The sequence below is a fragment of the Oncorhynchus mykiss genome, chromosome 23 (genome assembly GCF_057628025.1).
Source record: "Oncorhynchus mykiss isolate SJ-2025 chromosome 23, ASM5762802v1, whole genome shotgun sequence".
NCBI classification, from domain to species: Eukaryota; Metazoa; Chordata; class Actinopteri; order Salmoniformes; family Salmonidae; genus Oncorhynchus; species Oncorhynchus mykiss.
The window spans coordinates 47670051-47695974 of NC_143044.1; the positions used below are offsets into that span (position 1 = coordinate 47670051).

The following is a 25924-nucleotide window of genomic DNA, read 5'->3' on the forward strand; positions in this document are numbered from 1 at the left end:
GTTAAATAAAGATAAAATAAACAGAACCCTCTTCATTATGTGTCACAAACAAAATGACACAAGATATTGTATTGAGGGGTTTTAGGACCCTTGAGACATCTTACAGACTCAATGGTGCAAATATAATGTTCCCTATATCCTTCAGACCCAAATGCCCGCTGGCATCAGAGTGAATGTACAAAACGTACAGTATGAAGCCTGTAGGGAACTTTGGCCTAGATACATGTATACAGTATTTTCTGACCTTAAAGCTCCCTGATGAGTAGGAAGTACAACACGGACAGCTGAGTTGTCAGATATAAATCCAACTGAACACTAAACAGATGTCAAGAGATGTCCTAAACAGATGTCCTACTTGGATTCCAATTAATATAGGCAAGAAAGAAACCGTTCTCAAACTCATCTCAAAATGCAATGACATTCTCCTGATGACAAGTCTACCAACCGGAGACTAATAGTGTCAGCCTAATTGTCACACTTTTGCTCCAGCCCCATTTATCACACCGGACTAATCAACTAATCATGATCTAGAAACACTATCCTCCTGCCTGTCCAGCCAGACAAACAAAGCAGGTAAATCGTAGTCTTTCCAACTGGACCCGACCAGGAAGGGGTTCCGTAGTTTGGGCAGGAGCACGTTGTAATAAACCTATAAAACATACTTTCAAGGCGTTCAAAGGAGGAAACAGAATACTAGATTAGATATAACAAGTTGCTAATTCAACAAGGACATAAACATGAGTATTGGTGAAAGAATCAGTCCTTTATCCAGGCCCAAAGCCCGAGCAAACCAGAAAAACTCAATGGAAATTGAAGAAATTCATACACCATTTCCTGGTTTGCATAATTTCAGTTCATGTCAAACCAAGCAGTAATTGTGTAGAGAACAATCATTTCATTATAGCATCTAAACCACTGTGAAATATTGGGTTTTCAGCTGTTGGAAGCTGGTGTACAAAAGTAAAAGGCAAAAATGTAAATGTAGGAATGGGAAGCATAGAAATAGATCACCTAAAGCAGATCTACCGCTTCTTAGACTTGCTTTCAATGAGAAAGACATGTGAGTCACAAATCTGTCAATGTGAACTTGGTCAGGTTGTCCAAAAAGGTACAGATTGTAGCTTTAAATCAAGACAGTAGGTAGAATACAAAACATTTAATTTATTCATGAATAATAATTATAAATCAAGTACAGATATGAACTATTTTTCTTCACAGCTCTCTCTCAAGAATGATTCAGAGGCAGTACATTTCAAAAATATATTCTAAGCAGCATAAAACATTAACCATAAGAATATGTACATGTTTCCAAAAATGCATCCTATTTTTCAGCAGATGGACAGCTTGTCTTCACCTCAAATGTTCTTCACATATAAAGCATATCAACATAGATGAAAAGGCTAAACATGAGATGACTAGGTAAGGAAGCAGATACCGTATACTCTCTATACTGAATTACTCTGAAAGAGACCACTTCAGTACACCTCAACGTTAATAGAATAAGCTTTATGGCCAACCAGCTCTTACAGTGCACAAAGCTGTTCTTTGATCAAATATATCCAAGATCCATAATACATATATCTTACTCTCATGTTGTAATGTCATCTATTTCATGAAACACATTTAGATCAAAAGGTCTAGTAACAATATGAAATGTGCACACCATTAGTTTCTTTTTAAAAACATGCAAGATAGTAGATCTCTAGTCTAAACATACTATGATCAATCTGAAATGTACCTCCTCACTCAGAACGGTGCCAAAAAAGCTATTAGCACAAGTCTGAGATTGGCAGGAGCCAGGGTAATCACACCGCAGTATGGGTTGAGTGTGTGTGACAGAGAAAGAGAGAGAGATGCTTAATGTTTCTCTCCCCATCCTGCAGGTTGCCCAGCCTCTGCCAGAGAGCGTTTGTAGATTTCAGCAGCTTGTCAGACTGGTTATTAACTGAGCATGGAACAGAATGAAGACGAATGGGCTTCGGTTTAGACTCTTTGAAACTTGTTGACAACATTATTAAGGTGCCCTGTCACAGGCAAATTTCCATAATTGATTGATGGTGGGCAAATCTGTGGATATGTTATGTGCATTTATAAAAGACATACAGTGCCTTGCGAAAGTATTCGGCCCCCTTGAACTTTGCGACCTTTTGCCACATTTCAGGCTTCAAACATAAAGATATAAAACTGTATTTTTTTGTGAAGAATCAACAACAAGTGGGACACAATCATGAAGTGGAACGACATTTATTGGATATTTCAAAAAAATTTAACAAATCAAAAACTGAAATATTGGGCGTGCAAAATTATTCAGCCCCTTTACTTTCAGTGCAGCAAACTCTCTCCAGAAGTTCAGTGAGGATCTCTGAATGATCCAATGTTGACCTAAATGACTAATGATGATAAATACAATCCACCTGTGTGTAATCAAGTCTCCGTATAAATGCACCTGCACTGTGATAGTCTCAGAGGTCCGTTAAAAGTGCAGAGAGCATCATGAAGAACAAGGAACACACCAGGCAGGTCCGAGATACTGTTGTGAAGAAGTTTAAAGCCGGATTTGGATACAAAAAGATTTTCCAAGCTTTAAACATCCCAAGGAGCACTGTGCAAGCGATAATATTGAAATTGAAGGAGTATCAGACCATTGCAAATCTACCAAGACCTGGCCGTCCCTCTAAACTTTCAGCTCATACAAGGAGAAGACTGATCAGAGATGCAGCCAAGAGGCCATGATCAGAGATGATTGTGAACTGCAGAGATCTACAGCTGAGGTGGGAGACTGTCCATAGGACAACAATCAGTCGTATATTGCACAAATCTGGCCTTTATGGAAGAGTGGCAAGAAGAAAGCCATTTCTTAAAGATATCCATAAAAAGTGTCGTTTAAAGTTTGCCACAAGCCACCTGGGAGACACACCAAACATGTGGAAGAAGGTGCTCTGGTCAGATGAAACCAAAATTGAACTTTTTGGCAACAATGCAAAACGTTATGTTTGGCGTAAAAGCAACACAGCTGAACACACCATCCCCACTGTCAAACATGGTGGTGGCAGCATCATGGTTTGGGCCTGCTTTTCTTCAGCAGGGACAGGGAAGATGGTTAAAATTGATGGGAAGATGGATGGAGCCAAATACAGGACCATTCTGGAAGAAAACCTGATGGATTCTGCAAAAGACCTGAGACTGGGATGGAGATTTGTCTTCCAACAAGACAATGATCCAAAACATAAAGCAAAATCTACAATGGAATGGTTCAAAAATAAACATATCCAGGTGTTAGAATGGCCAAGTCAAAGTCCAGACCTGAATCCAATCGAGAATCTGTGGAAAGAACTGAAAACTGCTGTTCACAAATGCTCTCCATCCAACCTCACTGAGCTCGAGCTGTTTTGCAAGGAGGAATGGGAAAAAAATTCAGTCTCTCGATGTGCAAAACTGATAGAGACATACCCCAAGCGACTTACAGCTGTAATCGCAGCAAGAGGTGGCGCTACAAAGTATTAACTTAAGGGGGCTGAATAATTTTGCACGCCCAATTTTTCAGTTTTTGATTTGTTAAAAAAAAGTTTGAAATATCCAATAAATGTCGTTCCACTTCATGATTGTGTCCCACTTGTTGTTGATTCTTTATGTTTGAAGCCTGAAATGTGGCAAAAGGTCGCAAAGTTCAAGGGGGCCGAATACTTTCGCAAGGCACTAACACATGTTTTAGTCAGGCATTGGGGTGGAAGCCCTTGGACATGGGAGTAAATACAACTTTGATATATTCATACACCCATGTTTCAGCGAAGCTTGTCTTTAGTTACTTGTCTTAAATCACTTTGGCCACAAGCACAGAATGGTCAACAACGAAGGACACAGGACGACACAGAATGTTCCAACAACGAAGGACACAGAATGTTCCAACAACAAAGGACACAGAATGTTCCAACAACAAAGGACACAGAATGTTCCAACAACGAAGGACACAGAATGTTCCAACAACGAAGGACACAGAATGTTCCAACAACGAAGGACACAGAATGTTCCAACAACGAAGGACACAGAATGTTCCAACAACGAAGGACACAGAATGTTCCAACAACGAAGGACACAGAATGTTCCAACAACGAAGGACACAGAATGTTCCAACAACGAAGGACACAGAATGTTCCAACAACGAAGGACACAGAATGTTCCAACAACGAAGGACACAGAATGTTCCAACAACGAAGGACACAGAATGTTCCAACAACGAAGGACACAGAATGTTCCAACAACGAAGGACACAGAATGTTCCAACAACGAAGGACACAGAATGTTCCAACAACGAAGGACACAGAATGTTCCAACAACGAAGGACACAGAATGTTCCAACAACGAAGGACACAGAATGTTCCAACAACGAAGGACACAGAATGTTCCAACAATGAAGGACACAGAATGTTCAACAACGAAGGTCGCAACTAAATGAAACAGAATGAGAAAAAAAAACAAATGGTCAAATGTAGAGAAGTTCAGAAAGGTTTGGAAGGACAGAGTTCATGGCTTGGCTGCATGTACATCCAGTCCTTGCTTTGTTTGTCTATGGAGGCTTCCAGGGCTTCGTTCAGCCAAAGTCTATTCGTGGCCTGTACTCCAGGACCATGGGATATCTCTGAGGAGAATGTAGAAAGAGACATTAGTTGTTTATTCTCAGTTACCTTCAAGTTTATTCAAAAGACAACTTGCAAAAGTAAATAGCCTAGTAGATGCTGGCACGTTCTGACAAGCAGAGCATATTTAACTAATGAGCTTTGCAATTCCATATTAAATGGCCCATATTTCACAGGAATGGATGCCACGAGACAGAATTGCCCCTTTGAACAGACTTCAAGCCAAAGTTTTCCTGGATGGTGTTTTAAGGAGAACACACTTTCCTGTGAACCATCCCAGATCCCTAAGGCTGACAGTTGAAACAAGACAGGAGGCAGCATTGGACATTCAGATGCACAGCATTGAGTAATGCTTTTATGATTTCTCTCTGAACTAACTGCAGTCAGTCCATACTTTACTGCAATTGATGATTCCTAGGGGCTTGCTCAATATGCATCTATAAAACACTGTCTGGATTTATTTCTAAGTGTTTATATGGTAGCCATTAACCATCAAGGCATTGAGAAGTAGTATAATTAGCTGAAATGGTTCAGTGAACAGAAGGCTGTCATTTAGATGTTGTGAGGACATGGCCAGTTCCCCCCAGTGTCCTGTCTCTGGGGTTAAACACACCCGTACCTGCGTCAGCTGCCTGTGAAAGGCTGTTCAGCATTGCAGGACGTGTTTTCAGCCCCAGGAGAGCAAGGCTAGATTCCAGAAACTTTGAAAAACTGTTTTTACTGAAGATGAACCATAAATTCTTCAACTTCAAGTAATCAGTTGTGATGTCCTCATATTCCTACAGTGAGGTTGTGTGCAGTTCTATATGTACTTGTGATGAGCTCATCAGCTACATTTTTTTTTATGTATAGGGTTCTATACATTTCTACAGGATGTTCATTCTAAAGCAAAGTGACTGATCGTAACTGCATGCGATTACTCTTTACATTCCTTCATTAAGGCATAAATATATTTTGTCTGTATGAGATGTATTTTCAAGTGTTGCCTATTTGAGAATCCATTTTTTTTTATCTGAGCACTTCTTGCATCCGTAAGACTGTTACCTTTCAGAAAAACTCAAGCTCAAACCAAATAAGAGGTCTGGCTGTTTTGCTTTTTGGATATATAGATCTTACATACTTTTTCCACCACTGCCCCATGCCCCCCCCCCCCCCCCCACGTCCAGTATGTCCAGTTCCCCACCATGTCCCCCATATGCAGTTGCCCCCCGTGTCCAACCCCCCCCCCCCCCCCCCCCATGCCTGACCTTGGTAATGACAGTTGTCTAACAAGACAGACAAACTAAAGCTGAACATGTCAAGGTAATGACAGCTGGGTCGGAGGGCACGGTAGGTAAAGACAGCTGGTCAGAGGGCACAGAAGGTAAAGACAGCTGGTCAGAGGGCACAGAAGGTAAAGATAGCTGGTCAGAGGGCACAGAAGGTAAAGACAGCTGGTCAGAGGGCACAGAAGGTAAAGATAGCTGGTCGGAGGGCAGGGAAGGTAAAGACAGCTGGTCAGAGGGCACAGAAGGTAAAGACAGCTGGTCAGACGGCAGGGAAGGTAAAGATAGCTGGTCGGAGGGCAGGGAAGGTAAAGACAGCTGGTCGGAGGACAGGGAAGGGGCAGCAAATGACATAACACAATCCCATGATGTTTATACTGTAGATGTATGATGTCATACTTTACATGGACATGGTGTATTGGGAATTTGGGTGGGTGTGGAAGATGTCAGGACATGCCAGAAAGAACATGATCAATAACCGGGCATTGAGAAGTACAGAGGTTACCTAAGAACTGGATGAGACAGGGGGAGTGTGGAGAAAAGAACAGGAAGGAATGACATAACAGACTCACGTTGTCACTGTGCAGCCTCCAGCGGGTCATGTAGATGAACTCCAGAGTGTGGTCCTTCCCCATGATCTCCCCATTACACAGCACATCCAGCTGGGGAGAGAGGACACACACAGGGGCGGACTGGGAGAAGAATTCGGCTCTGACATTTTATTCTCACCAGCCCATATCACCGCACACGACCCCACCCCACCAACAGGTCACCATTAATACATACACCCATCCCCACACATACACCCTGACCCTACGTAGACACAGGCAGTAGTGCTGACACATAACATTGGCAGTACAGTACAGCGTTTCTCAACCATTTCTGTACCAGTGACTGGCGAGACATGGTCCTCCTCTTTTTTTATCCAACTCACCACTATAACTGTTCCTCTGCCTGGAGATCCAACTCACCACTATAACTGTTCCTCTGCCTGGAGATCCAACTCACCACTATAACTGTTCCTCTGCCTGGAGATCCAACTCACCACTATAACTGTTCCTCTGCCTGGAGATCCAACTCACCACTATAACTGTTCCTCTGCCTGGAGATCCAACTCACCACTATAACTGTTCCTCTGCCTGGAGATCCAACTCACCACTATAACAGGGCCTCTACTCTAGCCATTTTGTTGTGCTGTCCATCTGTCTCCTCAGCATCTTCTCTGCGGTCACTGTGCTTATCCTTGTTCTGTGTGCATGTCTGCTTAAGCCATGAACAATGCCTTCGAAAAGTATTCAGACCCCTTTTTCCACATGTTGTACTGTTACAGCCTCATCCTAAAATTGAGTTGTTTTTTTCCTCCATCAATCTACACATAATACCCCATAATGACAAAGCAAAAATGGGTTTTTAGAAATGTTTGCTAATTAATCAAATAAAATGGAAATAACACATTTACATAAGTATTCAGACCCTTTACTAAGTACTTTGTTGAAGCACCTTTGGCAGCGATTACAGCCTCAAGTCTTCTTGGGTATGACGCTAGAAGCTTGGCACACGTGTATTTGTGGAGTTTCTCCCATTCTTCTCTGCCAGGTTGGATGGGGAGCGTTGCTGCACAGATATCTTCAGGTCTCTCCAGAGATGTTACATCAGGTTCAAATCCAGGGCCTGGCTGGGCCACTCAAGGACCGTTCAGATATTTGTCCCGAAGCCCCTCCTGCGTTGTCTGTTTGCTTAGGGTTGTTGTCCTGTTGGAAGGTGAACCTTTGCCCCAGTCTGAGGTCCGGAGCACTCTGGGGTAGGCTTTCATCAAGGATCCATCTGTACTTTGTTTCGTTCATCTTTGCCTCGATCCTGGCTAGTCTCCCAGTACATGCCCTCGAAAAACATCCCCACAGCATGATGCTGCCACCACCATGCTTCAATGTAGGGATGGTGCCATATTTCCTCCAGACGTGACACTTGGCATTCAGGCAAAATAGTTCCATCTTGGTTCCATCAGACCAGAGAATCTTGTTGCTCATGTTCTTTAGGTGCCTTTCAGCAAACTACAAGCGGGTTGTCATGTGCCTTTTACTGAGGAGTGGCTTCTGTATGGCCACTGTACCATAAAGGCCTGGCGGAATGAGATGGTTGTCTTTCTGGAAGGTTCTCCCTTCTCCGCAGAAGGTTCTCCCTTCTCTACCATCCGGTTCTTGGTCACCTCCTTGAGGTTCATTTTGGCCAGGTGGCCAGCTCTAGTAAGAGTCTTGGTGGTTCCAAACATCTTCCATTTAAGATTGGAGGCCACTATGTTCCTGGGGACCAAAAATGCAGAATTTTTTTTTGGGGGGGGGGGGCTACCCTTCCCCAGATCTGTGCCTCGACTCAATCCTCTCTCCGAGCTCTACATATAATTCCCTTGACCTAATAGCTTGGTTTTTGCTCTGACATGCACTATATCTATCCATTTATCCATTTTTTTTATGGTACTTTTTACCACCTTTTCTTCCCAATTTTGTGATATCCAATTGGTAGTTACAGTCTTGTCCCATTGCTGTAACTGCCGTACGGACTCTGGAGAGGCGAAGGTCGAGATCCATGCGTCCTCCGAAACACGACCCTGCCAAGCCGCACTGCTTCTTGACACACTGCCCGCTCAAACCGGAAGCCAGCCGCACCAATGTGTTGGAGAAAGCACCGTACAGCTGACGACTGAAGTCAGCGCCCATGTGTCCGGCCTCAACACAAGGAGTTGCTAGAGCGCGATGGGACAAGGACATCCTAGCCACCCAAACCCTCCCCTAACCTGGACGACGCTGGGCCAATTGTGTGCCGTCTCATGGGTCTCTCGGTCGGTCACAGCCCGGGATCGAATCCGGATCTGTAGACCTTAGACCGCTGGGCCGGGAGGCTGGGAACTTACATAGACAGGTGTGTGCCTTTTCAAATCATGTCCAATCAATTGAATTCACCACGGGTGTACTCCAATCAAGTTGGAGAAACATTAAGGCTGATCAATGGAAACAGTACGAGCTCAATTTCAAGTCTCATAGTAAAGGGGCTGAATAGTTATGTAAATAAGGTATTTCTGTTTCCGCTTTGCCATGATAAAGTATTGTGTGTAGATTGCTGAGAAAAAAATACATATTTAATCCATTTTAGAATAAGGATGTAACGTAACAAAATTTGGAAAAAGGGAAGGGGTCTAAATACTTCAGGAATGCATTGTACATTATAATAATATATATGTGTGTGTCAACTCTGACCAGCCCACCCAACTAAAAAAATTGTCCAGCCCATCTGGCATTTGCCAGAATTGCCAGATGACCCTGGACACACAAAACAAACAAAAGCGCACACAAGCGCAATAAATCACAAAAGGCACGTTATTTACATTATTCCCTTTTCTAAACCCATCATCAAAATAAAAGTGAAGTTACTGTACATTATAATATACAGTGCCTTGCGAAAGTATTCGCCCCCCTTGAACTTTGCGACCTTTTGCCATATTTCAGGCTTCAAACATAAAGATATAAAACTGTATTTTTTTTGTGAAGAATCAACAACAAGTGGGACACAATCATGAAGTGGAACGACATTTATTGGATATTTCAAACTTTTTTAACAAAACAAAAACTGAAAAATTGGGCATGCAAAATTATTCAGCCCCCTTAAGTTAATACTTTGTAGCGCCACCTTTTGCTGCGATTACAGCTGTAAGTCGCTTGGGGTATGTCTCTATCAGTTTTGCACATCGAGAGACTGACATTTTTTCCCATTCCTCCTTGCAAAACAGCTCGAGCTCAGTGAGGTTGGATGGAGAGCATTTGTGAACAGCAGTTTTCAGTTCTTTCCACAGATTCTCGATTGGATTCAGGTCTGGACTTTGACTTGGCCATTCTAACACCTCGATATGTTTATTATTGAACCATTCCATTGTAGATTTTGCTTTATGTTTTGGATCATTGTCTTGTTGGAAGACAAATCTCCGTCCCAGTCTCAGGTCTTTTGCAGAATCCATCAGGTTTTTTTCCAGAATGGTCCTGTATTTGGCTCCATCCATCTTCCCATCAATTTTAACCATCTTCCCTGTCCCTGCTGAAGAAAAGCAGGCCCAAACCATGATGCTGCCACCACCATGTTTGACAGTGGGGATGGTGTGAGCTGTGTTGCTTTTACGCCAAAAATAACGTTTTGCATTGTTGCCAAAAAGTTCAATTTTGGTTTCATCTGACCAGAGCACCTTCTTCCACATGTTTGGTGTGTCTCCCAGGTGGCTTGTGGCAAACTTTAACCGACACTTTTTATGGATATCTTTAAGAAATGGCTTTCTTCTTGCCACTCTTCCATAAAGGCCAGATTTGTGCAATATACGACTGATTGTTGTCCTATGGACAGAGTCTCCCACCTCAGCTGTAGATCTCTGCAGTTCATCCAGAGTGATCATGGGCCTCTTGGCTGCATCTCTGATCAGTCTTCTCCTTGTATGAGCTGAAAGTTTAGAGGGACGGCCAGGTCTTGGTAGATTTGCAGTGGTCTGATACTCCTTCCATTTCAATATTATCGCTTGCACAGTGCTCCTTGGGATGTTTAAAGCTTGGGAAATCTTTTTGTATCCAAATCCGGCTTTAAACTTCTTCACAACAGTATCTCGGACCTGCCTGGTGTGTTCCTTGTTCTTCATGATGCTCTCTGCGCTTTTAACGGACCTCTGAGACTATCACAGTGCAGGTGGATTTATACGGAGACTTGATTACACACAGGTGGATTGTATTTATCATCATTAGTCATTTAGGTCAACATTGGATCATTCAGAGATCCTCACTGAACTTCTGGAGAGAGTTTGCTGCACTGAAAGTAAAGGGGCTGAATAATTTTGCACGCCCAATTTTTCAGTTTTTGATTTGTTAAAAAAGTTTGAAATATCCAATAAATGTCGTTCCACTTCATGATTGTGTCCCACTTGTTGTTGATTCTTCACAAAAAAATACAGTTTTATATCTTTATGTTTGAAGCCTGAAATGTGGCAAAAGGTTGCAAAGTTCAAGGGGGCCGAATACTTTCGCAAGGCACTGTAAAAACAGTAGTAGCGGTCTTACCTCACAAGAGCTAGAAAGCTTTAACTTTAGACTGAGAAACTTCTTGATGGTTCCCACCGTGACTCGACTAGAGCAATGAATGAACTTCTTCATTAAACACTGGGGTGAATAACAGAAGTATGGCCATGTTACATTCAGATAGAACACAGAGTACAGAATACCAGAACTGGTCACGTGAGCATATTGAAAGAAACACTCCCATGGGAAGAGGAAAATGATTCACACATACCTTCACTGTGTTGTCTGCAGCATAGCCATTGTTGTGGAGACAGTCGAGGCAGATGGCTATCTGGGGGTCGCTCCTGTGGTAATCCTGGTCATCTTCATCACCATCCTCATCACTGAGCCCAAGCTTCTTAGACCCAAGGCCGTCTCCTGTGGGATAGCAGAGCTCAGGTGATTTTAGGAGATCACACTAGCAATCAGGGCAGAGATAGATAGATACACACACAGTGTATTTGGAAAGTATTCAGACCCTTCACCTTTTCCACATTGATAACAGCCATAATATAAAGATGATTAAATAAATAATTCTCAGAAATCTACACACAACACCAAATAATTAAAAAGCAAAAAACAGGATCTTAGAAACTGTTAGAAATGTATATATAAAAACATATATTTAAAAAAAAGAAATACCTTATTTACAGACATAGGCCTTTATTTTTTTAAGAATAAGGCTTCTCCCTAACAAAATGTGGATAAAGTCAAGGAGTCTGAATACTTTCCGAAGTCACTGTATATACACACACACACACACACACACAGAACAAAAATATACACCACATTACAGCCTCGTATTATAGAACAACCCAAACCCACATTAACTCTACACATACAGTGCCTTGCAAAAGTATTCATCCTGCCTTGGCGATTTTCCTATTTTGTTGCATTACAACCTGTAATTTAAATGTATTTTTATTTGGATTTCATGTAATGGACATACACAAAATAGTCCAAACTTGTGAAGTGAAATGAAAATTATAACTTCAACAAAATAAAAAACTGAAAGGTTGTGCATGCATATGTAATCACCCACTTTGCTATGAAGCCCCTAAATACGATCTGGTGCAACAAATTACCTTGGCACAAATTAGTTAAATAAAGTCCACCTGTGTGCAATCTAAGTGTCACATGATCTGTCACATGTTATATATATATATATATATATATATATATATATATATATACACACACACCTGTTCTGAAAGGCCCCAGAGTCTACAACACCAATAAGCAAGGGGCACCATGACGACCAAGTCAAACAGGTCAGGGACAAAGTTGTGGAGACGTACAGATCAGGGTTGGGTTATAAAAAAAATCCAAAACTTTGAACATCCCATGGAGCACCATTAAATCCATTATTAAAAAAATTCAAATAATATGGCACCACAACAAACCTCTCAAGAGAGGGCCACCCACCAAAACTCATGGACCAGGCAAGAAGGGCATTAATCAGAGATCAAAGATCAAAGATAACTCTGAGGGAGCTGCAAAGCTCCACAGCGGAGATTGGAGTATCTGTCCATAGGACCACTATTAGCTGTACATTCCAGAGTTGGGCTTTACGGAAGAGTGGCCATAAAAAGCCATTGCTTAAAGAAAAAAATAAGTAAACATGTTTGGTGTTCGCCAAAAAGGCATGTGGGAGACTCCCCGAAAACATGGAAGGTACTATGGTCATATGAGATTAAAATTATTTTTTAGCCATCACCATGTCTGGCGCAAACACCTCATCACCCCGAGAATGCCATTCCCACAGTGAAGCATGGTGGTGGCAGCATCATGCTGTGGGGATGTTTTTCCATCGGCAGGGACTGGGAATTGAAGGGATAATGGATAGCGCTCAATACAGGGAAATTGTTAAGGGACACCTGTCTTCCAGAGATTTGAGACTGGGACGGAGGTTCACCTTCCAGCAGTACAACGACCCTAAGCCTACTGCTGAAGCAATACTCGAGTGGTTTAAGGGGAAACATTTAAATGTCTTGGAATGGCCTAGTCAAAGCCCAGACCTCAATCCAATTGAGAATCTGCGGTATGACAAAGATTGCTGTACACCAGCAGAACCCATCCAACTTGAAGGAGCTGGAGCAGTTTTGCCTTGAAGAATGGGCTAAAATCCCAGTGGCTAGATGTGCCAAGCTTATAGAGACATACCCCAAGAGACTTGCAGCTGTAATTCCTGCAAAAGGTGGCTCTACAAAGTATTGCCTTTTTTTTGGGGGGGGGGGTTTACTATTTATTCTAAAAAAATTAAATAAAAACTGAAATTGGGTTTGTCACTTCTAAATCAAAATTGACAAAACAAAATTACTCTAAATTATATTTACACTTAATAAAAATATAAATGCAACATTTATGAACTGAAATAATAGATCCAAGGCATGTTCCATACACAAAAAAAGCTTATCTCAAATGTTATGTACAAATGCTTACATTTCTGTTAGTGAGCATTTCTCCTTTGCCAAGAAAATTCATCCACCTGACAGGTGTGACATATCAAGAAGCTGATTAAACAGCATGATCATTACACAGGTGCACCTTGTGCTGGGGACAATAAAACACCACTAAAATGTGCAGTTGTGTAACACAACACACTGAGACTGATGTCTCAAGTTGAGGGAGTGTGCAATTGGCATGCTGACTGCAGGAATGTTCAACTAGAGCTGTTGCCAGAGAATTTAAGGTTTATTTCCCTACCATAAGCCACCTCTGTCATTTTACAGAATTTGGCAGTACGTCCAACCGGCCTCACAACAGCAGACCACGTGTATTGCATCATGTGGGCGACCTATTTGCTGATGTCAACATTGTGAACAGAGTGCCCCATGGTGGCAGTGGGGTTATGGTAGGCAGGCATAAGCTACGGACAACGAACACAATTGTATTTTATCAATGGTAATTTGAATGCAGATACCGTGACGAGATCCTGAGGCCCATTGTCATGCCATTCATCCGCCGCCATCACCTTATGTTCCAGCATGATAATGCACAGCCCAATGTCGCATTGATCTGTACACAATTCCTGGAAGATGAAAATGTCCCAGTTCTTCCAGGGCCTGCATGCACACCACCAGACCTGTCACCCATTGAGCATGTTTGGGATGCTCTGGATCAACATGTAGGACATTGTGTTCCAATTCCTGCCAAAATCCAGCAACTTCACACAGTCATTGAAGAAGAGTGGGACAACATTCCACAGGACACAATTAACAGCCTGATCAACTCTATGCGAAGGAGATGTGTTGTGCTGCATGAGGCAAATGGTGGTCACACCAGATACTGACTGGTTTTTTGATCCACGACCCTACTTTTTTTTTTTAAAGGTATGTGTCCAACCGATGCACATCTGTATTCTCAGTAATGTGAAATCCATAGATTATGGCCTAATTTATTTATTTCAATTGACACACTTCCTTATATGAACGCAGTGAAATCTGAAATCTGACTCAGTACCAGTGCCCCCAGTATATAGCCTTGTTATTTTCCTATGGTACTTTTTATTCTTTAGTAAATTATTTCTTAACATTTCACGGTAAGGTTGAATTCAAATACCCGTTGTATTCGGCGTGTGCAAATCAAATTTGATGTTGCATTTATATTTTTGTTCAGAGTATATATATGATTTACTCCACTAATGTCAAATAACGTACTTATTACATTTTACAGTAAGACCCAGCACAATTTGTAAGAGTGACCTTAATTGAGACTAATCCCATACCTTGTGAATTTTCTTTTGACTTATTCTTCCTCCAGAAATCAATCTCCTGCTGTCCCTCTTCTGGTCAACACACACAATCATAAAGAAAAGAGGATATACAAGGTCATTTCAGTCCCACTACATCTAATGACTCCCCCAAAGAGTGACTGAAATGATTGACTGGGATATCATTAAGAAATATATCTTGGTTTTTCCTAGTTGACGAGAACTCACTTTCTCGTAATCCAGGCACAAGCTTGAAAATGATTTCCTCAAGAGTATTGTCCAACCTCAGAAGGAGAGGATCAGTGAAGATGTGAGAGGAAGGGTAAAGATAAAGAGGAAGCAGTGGTTTGTGTTGACAGTGCACTTGCAGTATTCAAAGCAAAGTGAAGGCTAAATGTTTGGAGGACTATGTTTGTATGTGTCGTACCTTAGCATCTCTAGAGGGTTCGTTTCGTGGACTTGAATGCCACATTTGGGACAGTCATTACTGTCTTCAAAGTGCTGGATGATGCAGCTCTTACAAACTGGAAAACAAGAAAAATCCTATTACATAATGTAAGATGCTTAGAGTCTTTGGGAGAGGATGGACAGAGGACATAGAAGGAAGGAAGCAATAGAACGTTAGAATATTTTAATTTGACCAGTTTCCTCACAGCAGGAAAATGCAGCATATGAATTATTAGGTGGATGATAATTAATGGACATTTTAGTAGGGGTTGATACATTTTTGATACACGTTAGTAGAAATGAAATTTTGAAGCCTTTTTAAAACCTTGAATACAGTTCAAGTTTGCATTTCCTGCTGCACAGCAGGGTTCAAATTAATACAGTACAGTGAAAAGAAAACTGAGCAGAGAAATAATATTAAGAAATGCTATAGACGGAAGGAAACCTACCAAAAAACAATTAGGCAACAACAAATTCAATACCTTTTAGACAACTTCCTGGACAAAACGTTCCACTGTAATAGCGAAGGTGTTAACAAGGCAGAAGAAAATCCAAACAGAATATTTGACCTCTCAGTTTCCCTATCCAATCAAAAAAATTGAAACAAAAAAACAAAGAAAATGAACAATGACAAATGGTTTGATGAAGAATGCAAAAACCTAAAAAAAAAAGAGAACTATCCAACCAAAAACATAAGAGACCCAGAAAACCTAAGTCTACACATTCACTATGGTGAATCACTAAAACAATACAGACATAACACTACGGAAAAAAAAGGAACAGTACGTCAGAAATTCTCAATGTAACTGAAGAATCAACACGAAGAATTATCTATCCAAAATGGAGATGTATGGGTAAACCACTTCTCCAATATTTTTGGCCTTATAACAGAGAACAAATAGCAAAAACAATCAATCACATACAAAATATGAGAATCAACTATTAAAAGACTACCAGAACCCACAGCATTATCCAATTACATTTGAATGAACTACAGGACAAAATTACAAGTCCTCAATGAAATAATAAAATATACACACAACAAAATACAATTGGCTATTTTAAAACTAACATCATCCTTAGCTCTGGCATCTTCCCTGATATTTGGAACTAAGCACTGATCAACCCAATCCACAAAAGTTGAGACACATTTAACCCCAATAACTACTGTGGGATATACATCAGCAACCTTGGGAAAATAACTACTTCCGGCGCCGACAGAGATGGCCGCCTCGCTTCGCGTTCCTAGGAAACTATGCAGTTTTTTGTTTTTTTACGTGTTATTTCCGCGACGCGGATCCTGTGTTCTGCCTTACAAACAGGACAACGGAGCGGATCCCATGCAGTGACCCAAAAAAACGACTCCGAAAAAGTGGGAAACGAGGCGGTCTTCTGGTCAGACTCCGGAGACGGGCACACCGTGCACCATTCCCTAGCATTCTTCTTGCCAATGTCAAGTCTCTTGACACCAAGGTTGATGAAATCTGAGCAAGGGTAGCATTCCAGAGGGACATCAGAGATTGTAACGTTCTTTGCTTCACGGAAACGGATAGCGTCTCTCCAGTAAGCCACGCTATCCGAGGCGGTGCAGCCAACGGGTTTCTCCACGCATCGCGCCGACAGAAACAAACATCTTTCTGGTAAGAAGAGGGGCGGGGGCGTATGCCTTTTGGCTAACGTGACATGGTGTGATGAAAGAAACATACAGGAACTCAAATCCTTCTGTTCACCTGATTTAGAATTCCTCACAATCAAATGTAGACCGCATTATCTACCAAGAGAATTCTCTTCGATTATAATCACAGCCGTATATATCCCCCCCAAGCAGACACATCGATGGCTCTGAACAAACTTTATTTAACTCTTTGCAAACTGGAAACCATTTATCCGGAGGCTGCATTCATTGTAGCTGGGGATTTTAACAAGGCTAATCTGAAAACAAGACTCCCTAAATTTTATCAGCATATCGATTGCGCAACCAGGGGTGGAAAGACCTTGGATCATTGTTACTCTAACTTCCGCGACGCATATAAGGCCCTGCCCCGCCCCCCTTTCGGAAAAGCTGACCATGACTCCATTTTGTTGATCCCTGCCTACAGACAGAAACTAAAACAAGAGGCTCCCACGCTGAGGTCTGTCCAACGCTGGTCCGACCAAGCTGACTCCACACTCCAAGACTGCTTCCATCACGTGGACTGGGATATGTTTCGTATTGCGTCAGATAACAATATTGACGAATACGCTGATTCGGTGTGCGAGTTCATTAGAACGTGCGTTGAAGATGCCGTTCCCATAGCAACGATTAAAACATTCCCTAACCAGAAACCGTGGATTGATGGCAGCATTCGCGTGAAACTGAAAGCGCAAACCACTGCTTTTAATCAGGGCAAGGTGTCTGGTAACATGACCGAATACAAACAGTGCAGCTATTCCCTCCGCAAGGCTATCAAACAAGCTAAGCGTCAGTACAGAGACAAAGTAGAATCTCAATTCAACGGCTCAGACACAAGAGGCATGTGGCAGGGTCTACAGTCAATCACGGACTACAGGAAGAAATCCAGCCCAGTCACGGACCAGGATGTCTTGCTCCCAGGCAGACTAAATAACTTTTTTGCCCGCTTTGAGGACAATACAGTGCCACTGACACGGCCTGCAACGAAAACATGCGGCCTCTCCTTCACTGCAGCCGAGGTGAGTAAGACATTTAAACGTGTTAACCCTCGCAAGGCTGCAGGCCCAGACGGCATCCCCAGCCGCGCCCTCAGAGCATGCGCAGACCAGCTGGCTGGTGTGTTTACGGATATATTCAATCAATCCCTATACCAGTCTGCTGTTCCCACATGCTTCAAGAGGGCCACCATTGTTCCTGTTCCCAAGAAAGCTAAGGTAACTGAGCTAAACGACTACCGCCCCGTAGCACTCACTTCCGTCATCATGAAGTGCTTTGAGAGACTAGTCAAGGACCATATCACCTCCACCCTGCCTGACACCCTAGACCCACTCCAATTTGCTTACCGCCCAAATAGGTCCACAGACGATGCAATCTCAACCACACTGCACACTGCCCTAACCCATCTGGACAAGAGGAATACCTATGTGAGAATGCTGTTCATTGACTATAGCTCGGCATTCAACACCATAGTATCCTCCAAGCTCGTCATCAAGCTCGAGACCCTGGGTCTCGACCCCGCCCTGTGCAACTGGGTACTGGACTTCCTGACGGGCCGCCCCCAGGTGGTGAGGGTAGACAACAACATCTCCTCCACGCTGATCCTCAACACTGGGGCCCCACAAGGGTGCGTTCTGAGCCCTCTCCTGTACTCCCTGTTCACCCACGACTGCGTGGCCACGCACGCCTCCAACTCAATCATCAAGTTTGCGGACGACACAACAGTGGTAGGCTTGATTACCAACAACGACGAGACGGCCTACAGGGAGGAGGTGAGGGCCCTCGGAGTGTGGTGTCAGGAAAATAACCTCACACTCAACGTCAACAAAACTAAGGAGATGATTGTGGACTTCAGGAAACAGCAGAGGGAACACCCCCCTATCCACATCGATGGAACAGTAGTGGAGAGGGTAGCAAGTTTTAAGTTCCTCGGCATACACATCACAGACAAACTGAATTGGTCCACTCACACAGACAGCATTGTGAAGAAGGCGCAGCAGCGCCTCTTCAACCTCAGGAGGCTGAAGAAATTCGGCTTGTCACCAAAAGCACTCAAACTTCTACAGATGCACAATCGAGAGCATCCTGGCGGGCTGTATCACCGCCTGATACGGCAACTGCTCCGCCCTCAACCGTAAGGCTCTCCAGAGGGTAGTGAGGTCTGCACAACGCATCACCGGGGGCAAACTACCTGCCCTCCAGGACACCTACACCACCCGATGTTACAGGAAGGCCATAAAGATCATCAAGGACATCAACCACCCGAGCCACTGCCTGTTCACCCCGCTATCATCCAGAAGGCGAGGTCAGTACAGATGCATCAAAGCTGGGACCGAGAGACTGAAAAACAGCTTCTATCTCAAGGCCATCAGACTGTTAAACAGCCACCACTAACATTGAGTGGCTGCTGCCAACACACTGACACTGACTCAACTCCAGCCACTTTAATAATGGGAATTGATGGGAAATGATGTAAATATATCACTAGCCACTTTAAACAATGCTACCTTGAATAATGTAGGGTAAGTAACATTATATATCTCATATGCATACGTATATACTGTACTCTATATCATCGACTGTATCCTTATGTAATACATGTATCACTAGCCACTTTAACTATGCCACTTTGTTTACATACTCATCTCATATGTATATACTGTACTCGATACCATCTACTGTATCTTGCCTATACTGCTCTGTACCATCACTCATTCATATATCCTTATCTACATATTCTTTATCCCCTTACACTGTGTATAAGGCAGTAGTTTTGGAATTGTTAGTTAGATTACTTGTTGGTTATTGCTGCATTGTCGGAACTAGAAGCACAAGCATTTCGCTACACTCGCATTAACATCTGCTAACCATGTGTATGTGACAAATAAAATTTGATTTGATTTGAAAATCATCTGCATTATCATTAACGGCAGACTCGTACATTTCCTCAGTGAAAACAATGTACTGAGCAAATGTCAAATTTGGTAAAAAGCCAATTACCGTACGACAGACCATGTCTTCAACCTGCACACCCTAAATGACAAACAAACAAACCAAAACAAAGGCAAAGTCTTCTCGTGCTTTGTTGATTTAAAAAAAGCCTTTGGCTCAATTTGACATGAGGGTCTGCTATACAAATTGATGGAAAGTGGCCCGGGGGGAAAAACGACATTAAACATAAAATCCATGTACACAAACAAGTGTGTGGTTAAAATGGACAAACATCAAACTTTTTTTTTGTTCCACAGGACTGTGGGGTGAGACAGGGATGCAACTTAAGACCCACCCTCTTCAACATATATATCAACGAATTGGCGAGGGCACTAGAACAGTCTGCAGCACCCGGCCTCACCCGACTAGAATCTGAAGTCAAAGGTCTACTGTTTGCTGATGATCTGGTACTTCTGTCCCTAATCAAGGAGGGCTTACAGCAGCACCTATAGCTTCTGCACAGATTCTGCCAGACCGGGGCCCTGGCAGTAAATCTCAGTAAGACAAAAATAATGGTGTACCAAAAAAGGTCCAGTCACCAGCACCACAAATACAAATTCCATCTCGACACTGTTGCCCTAGAGCAAACAAAAAAAAACATACCTTTGGCGTTGATATTTAGGCCAAGGTAACTTCCACAAAGCTGTGAACAAGCTGAGAGATGAGGAAGGAAGGGCCATCTATGCCATCAAAAGAAACATCAAATCGTCATACCAATTAGGATCTGGAATAAAATACTTGAATCAGTTATAGAACCCATTGCCCTTTATAGTTGAGGTCTGGGGTCCGCTCATCAACCAAGAATTCACAAAATGGGACAAACCCCATATTGAGACTCTGCATGCAGAAGTCTGCAAAAATATCCTCAGTGTACAACGTAAAACACCAAATAATACATGCAGAGCAGAATTTGGCCGATACCCTATAATTATCAAAATCCAGAAAAGAGCTGTTAAATTCTACAACCACCTAAAAGGAAGCGATTCCCAAACCTTCCATAACAAAGCCATTACCTACAGTGAGATGGAACCTGGAGAAGAGACCCCTAAGCAAGCTGGTCCTGGGGCTCTGTTCACAAACATACCCCACAGAGCCCCAGGAGAGCAACACAATTAGACCCAACCAAATCATGAGAAAACAAAAAGATAATTACTTGACACATTGGAAAGAATTAACAAAAAAAGAGCAAACTAGAATGCTTCTTGGCCCTAAACAGAGAGTACACAGTGGCAGAATGACTGACCCAAGCTTAAGGAAAGCTTTGACTATGTACAGACTCAGTAAGCATAGCCTTGCTTTTGAGAAAGGCCACCGTAGGCAGACCTAGCTCTCAAGAGAAGGCAGGCTATGTGCACACTGCGCACAAAATGGAGGTGGACACTGAGCTGCACTTCCTAACCTCATGCCAAATGTACAACAATATTAGAGAGACATATTTCCCCCAGATTACACAGAGCCACAAAGAATTTGAAAACAAACCCAATTTTGATAAACTCCCACATCTACTGGGTGAAATACTACAGTGTTCCATCACAGCAGCAAGATTTGTGACCTGTTGCCACAAGAAGAGGGCAACCAGTGAAGAACAAACACCATTGTAAATACAACCCATATTTATTTTCACATTTTTACACACACACAATATGTCATGTCTTTATTCTTTTGGAACTTCTGTGAGTGTAATGTTTTCTGTAAATTTGTATTATTTATTATCTACTTCACTTGCTTTCGCAATGTTAACATACACTGCTCAAAAAAATAAAGGGAACACTTAAACAACACAATGTAACTCCAAGTCAATCACACTTCTGTGAAATCAAACTGTCCACTTAGGAGGCAACACTGATTGACAATAAATTTCACATGCTGTTGTGCAAACGGAATAGACAACAGGTGGAAATTATAGGAAATTAGCAAGACACCCCCAATAAAGGAGTGGTTCTGCAGGTGGTGACCACAGACCACTTCTCAGTTCCTATGCTTCCTGGCTGATGTTTTGGTCACTTTTGAATGCTGGCGGTGCTTTCACTCTAGTGGTAGCATGAGACGGAGTCTACAACCCACATAAGTGGCTCAGGTAGTGCAGCTCATCCAGGATGGCACATCAATGCGAGCTGTGGCAAGGTTGGCTGTGTCTGTCAGCATAGTGTCCAAAGCATGGAGGCGCTACCAGGAGACAGGCCAGTACATCAGGAGACGTGGAGGAGGCCGTAGGAGGGCAACAACCCAGCAGCAGGACCGCTACCTCCGCCTTTGTGCAAGGAGGAGCAGGAGGAGCACTGCCAGAGCCCTGCAAAATGACCTCCAGCAGGCCACAAATGTGCATGTGTCTGCTCAAACGGTCAGAAACAGACTCCATGAGGGTGGTATGAGGGCCCGACGTCCACAGGTAGGGGTTGTGCTTACAGCCCAACACAGTGCAGGAAGTTTGGCATTTGCCAGAGAACACCAATATTGGTAAATTCGCCACTGGCGCCCTGTGCTCTTCACAGATGAAAGCAGGTTCACACTGAGCACATGTGACAGAGTCTGGAGACGCCGCGGAGAACATTCTGCTGCCTGCAACATCCTCCAGCATGACCGGTTTGGCGGTGGGTCAGTCATGGTGTGGGGTGGCATTTCTTTGGGGGGCCGCACAGCCCTCCATGTGCTCGCCAGAGGTAGCCTGACTGCCATTAGGTACCGAGATGAGATCCTCAGACCCCTTGTGAGATCATATGCTGGTGCGGTTGGCCCTGGGTTCCTCCTAATGCAAGATAGTGCTAGACCTCATGTGGCTGGAGTGGGTCAGCAGTTCCTGCAAGAGGAAGGCATTGATGCTATGGACTGGCCCGCCCGTTCCCCAGACCTGAATCCAATTGAGCACATCTGGGACATCATGTCTCGCTCCATCCACCAACGCCACGTTGCACCACACACTGTCCAGGAGTTGGCGGATGCTTTAGTCCAGGTCTGGGATGAGATCCCTCAGGAGACCATCTGCCACCTCATCAGGAGCATGCCCAGGCGTTGTATGGAGGTCATACAGGCACGTGGATGCCACTACTGAGCCTCATTTTGACTTGTTTTAAGGACATTACATCAGCCTATAGTGTGGTTTTCCACTTTAATTTTAAGTGTGACTCCAAATCCAGACCTCCATGGGTTGATACATTTGATTTCCATTGATAATGTGTGTGATTTTGTTGTCAGCACATTCAACTATGTAAAGAAAAAAGTATTTAATAAGAATATTTCATTCATTCAGATCTAGGATGTGTTATATTAGTGTTCCCTTCATTTTTTTGAGCAGTGTATGTTTCCAATGCCAATAAAGCCCATGAATTGAAAGACAGATGGAGAAGTACAGGGTGTGTGTCTTACATGTGTGCAGGCACTCAGTGACCGTGGTGGGTTTGATCAGGTAACCTCTGCACAGGTAGCAGGTAATGAAGTGGTTAAAGTCTTTGACCAAGCTGGTTTGGACCAAGGGTGTCCTCCGAGTGGCCATGGTGAGCCCCTGCAGAGCTGGGGAGATCAGGGATGAGGTAGGGTCAACCATCACAGAGGTCCCTGCAGCCCCTGACACTGCTGGGGTGTCCCCTGTATATGCATCATCTTCGTCATCCTCAGCCAGTCCTCATCAGCTGGGAAACACAATCTGAAGATATTTTCACTCTCAGATTACCTGTCAGACACAGAATACAAGGGAAAAGAGAGAAGAAAGTAGATGATTATGCCATATGCTGTGATGCACAGGTTCATTCACCTCTTGGATTGGCATGTTCATTCAAATACAATGTGCAAAATAAAAATAAATACAAGTATTTACCACGTTTCTGAATGCATCTTGCCTACATGCCTGACAAAACTAATGCCTGACAACATTGCCTAACAAAATTATATTTACTGTCACGCTGCCACTAAAACATGCCTAAAACATGCCTCATCTATCCCCATAATATACCACGCATTGACAAGCAGATAACAGTTTGGAAATGTTATATTGACAAAACACACTTGTAAATGAACTATAAATAGTATTCGTACAAATAGCGTAATCATACAAATGCCTCCCTCGGTTTACTAATAAAAAATAATTGATACACAGTTAAGAAATACAAAAGCTTTGTGAAAATCGGTAGGCTGCACTAGGCTCATCGTAGAGGACCTCACGCTTTGCGTGACCTGTATCACCGTGTGCATCACCAAAACAACATTAAAGCACCAAACATATAGCTTGTAGCCACGACATTCGCGACGACAACATACTCGAAACAAAGTTGCGACTCGCAAGGAGATAGCAGAATGAAGTCAAGTCAAATTAAACCTGTTCTATAAACGTAAAAAAGGAAAAGCACTAGCAACCTAAATACAGTTATGTCACACACGACACATTCGCAATCATCACACCCCCAAAGTTTGACTTTAACAGGGATGATGTGAAAGCCGATTTCTTTGTAGGCTATTTCTGTCTGAAACGTTTGAACAATATAGGCTACATTTAATCTTACCTCGTAACCTCTCTACTTTTTCCATTAGGTTATTATAGCTGGTAGAATGGGAATAATAGAGTGACCATGACACTGCGTTCTCCTGGTGATATCAGCGACGTAGGCTAGTATGAAACTAGTGGCAAGAATACGGAATTTAAGTTTCGTTCAAGACAACTTGGAACTAAAAAAAAACGACCTCGTGACGTTATTAATCTTCAGCTCGGGGAGGTAGGAGCTCTTGGAGGATGGGCGAGTTTCCGAATTGTATTTACGAGTTCGATTACCAATCGGAAATCGTTTTTTCCAGAGTTCCCACTTTGCATGAACGCACGGATGTCGGAGGTCGTAGATATTAATAGTTCCGAGTTCCAAGTTGTCATGAACGCACCATTACCCCAGCCACCAGTTTATGCAGATAGGAAAAGTGGGGCGGGAGATCACGAGCATGTGTGATTTTGCTAATTCATAGGCCTACTACAGTGTTTCCTCGGGACCCCAAGGGGTACATATTTTGTTTTTTTGCCCTAGCACTACACAGCTGATTCAAATAATTTAAGTTTAGTTAATTTTTTGAATCAGCTGAGTAGTGATAGGGTAAAAAAAACTAAATGTGTGCCTCTTGGGGTTCCAAATAACTCATATTTCTTGTTTTGGCAAAAAAATGGATTAAAACAAGCAGGGGCACAACTTTTCATAGCCCCACTAAAAACAGGAAATGAGAATGAGCAGACCTACCCAACATTTGACATAAGGTTGTACAGCAAACTGAGATTTGTTAACCTACCAAACGTTTTTATAATTTCTGGGGAAGGATAAACACCCCAAACAGCCTACCCAACCAGTCAGAGGCGTCTGCATGGTCCTAAAGCACACATCTGCCTAGTTTTGTATCACATTCCAATGATAAAACTGGATAAAAATGCCATTTCAGAATGACATTCTCCCCCCGAGTTACAGTTCATATAAGGGAATCAGTCAATTGAAATAAACTAATTAGGCCCAAATCTATGAATTTCACATGACTGGGCAGAGGTGCAGCAATGGGAGGGCCTGGGAAGGCATAGGCCCACCCACTTAGTAGACATGCCCGCCCGCCCACCCACCGGGGAGCCAGGACAAGCCAATCAGAATGAGTTTTTCCCCACAAAAGTGCTTTATTACAGACAGAAACACTCCTCGGTTTCATCAGTTGTCCGGGTGGCTGGTCTCAGATGATCCCGCAGGTGAATAAGCCGGATTTGGAGGTCCTGGGCTGGCATGGTTACACAGGGTCTGCGGTTGTGAGGCCGGTTGGATGTATTGCCAAATTTTCTAAAACAGCGTTATGGTAGAGAAATTAACATTAAATTATCTGGCAACAGCTCTAGTTGACATTCCTGCAGTCAGCATGACAATTGCACACTCCTTCAAAACTTGAGACATCTGTGGTATTATGTTGTGACACAAAATTGCACATTTTACAGTGGCATTTTATTGTCCCCGGCACAAGATGTACCTGTGTAATGATCATGCTGTTTAATCAGCTTCTTGATATACAATACCTGTCAGGTATATCTTGGCAAAGGAGAAATTATCACTGATAGGGACGTTAACAAAATTTGAGAAAAAAAACATTTTTTTGAGTATGGAAAGTTTCTGTGACCTTTTACT

The 25924-nt window shown here is 42.9% G+C and overlaps 1 protein-coding gene across 1 annotated transcript; it reads right to left on the bottom strand.

Annotated features, from left to right (window-relative positions):
* Nucleotides 1-1143: 1143 nt before the first annotated feature.
* On the bottom strand, nt 1144-24437 carry LOC110503002 (polycomb group RING finger protein 5-A). The gene is made up of 9 exons (XM_036960866.2): nt 24293-24437; nt 23163-23466; nt 15120-15216; nt 14921-14976; nt 14708-14767; nt 11213-11358; nt 10984-11082; nt 6472-6561; nt 1144-4636 (listed from the first exon to the last, which is right to left on the bottom strand). Exons 2-9 carry the CDS (start codon nt 23338-23340, stop codon nt 4589-4591), a joined length of 774 nt encoding a protein of 257 aa, XP_036816761.1. The 5' UTR covers nt 23341-23466; nt 24293-24437; the 3' UTR covers nt 1144-4588.
* Between the last annotated feature and the right edge of the window lie 1487 nt (nt 24438-25924).

Bases quoted from the DNA above. Each gene is read 5' to 3' on its own strand.
- LOC110503002 (XM_036960866.2), bottom strand. From the start codon at position 23,340: ATGGTTGACCCTACCTCATCCCTGATCTCCCCAGCTCTGCAGGGGCTC. The intron at 14,977-15,119 runs GTACGACACATA...TCTCCTTCTGAG, and splicing joins AACCCTCTAGAGATGCTAAG to GTTGGACAATACTCTTGAGG. The intron at 14,768-14,920 runs GTGAGTTCTCGT...TGTGTTGACCAG, and splicing joins TGTGCCTGGATTACGAGAAA to AAGAGGGACAGCAGGAGATT.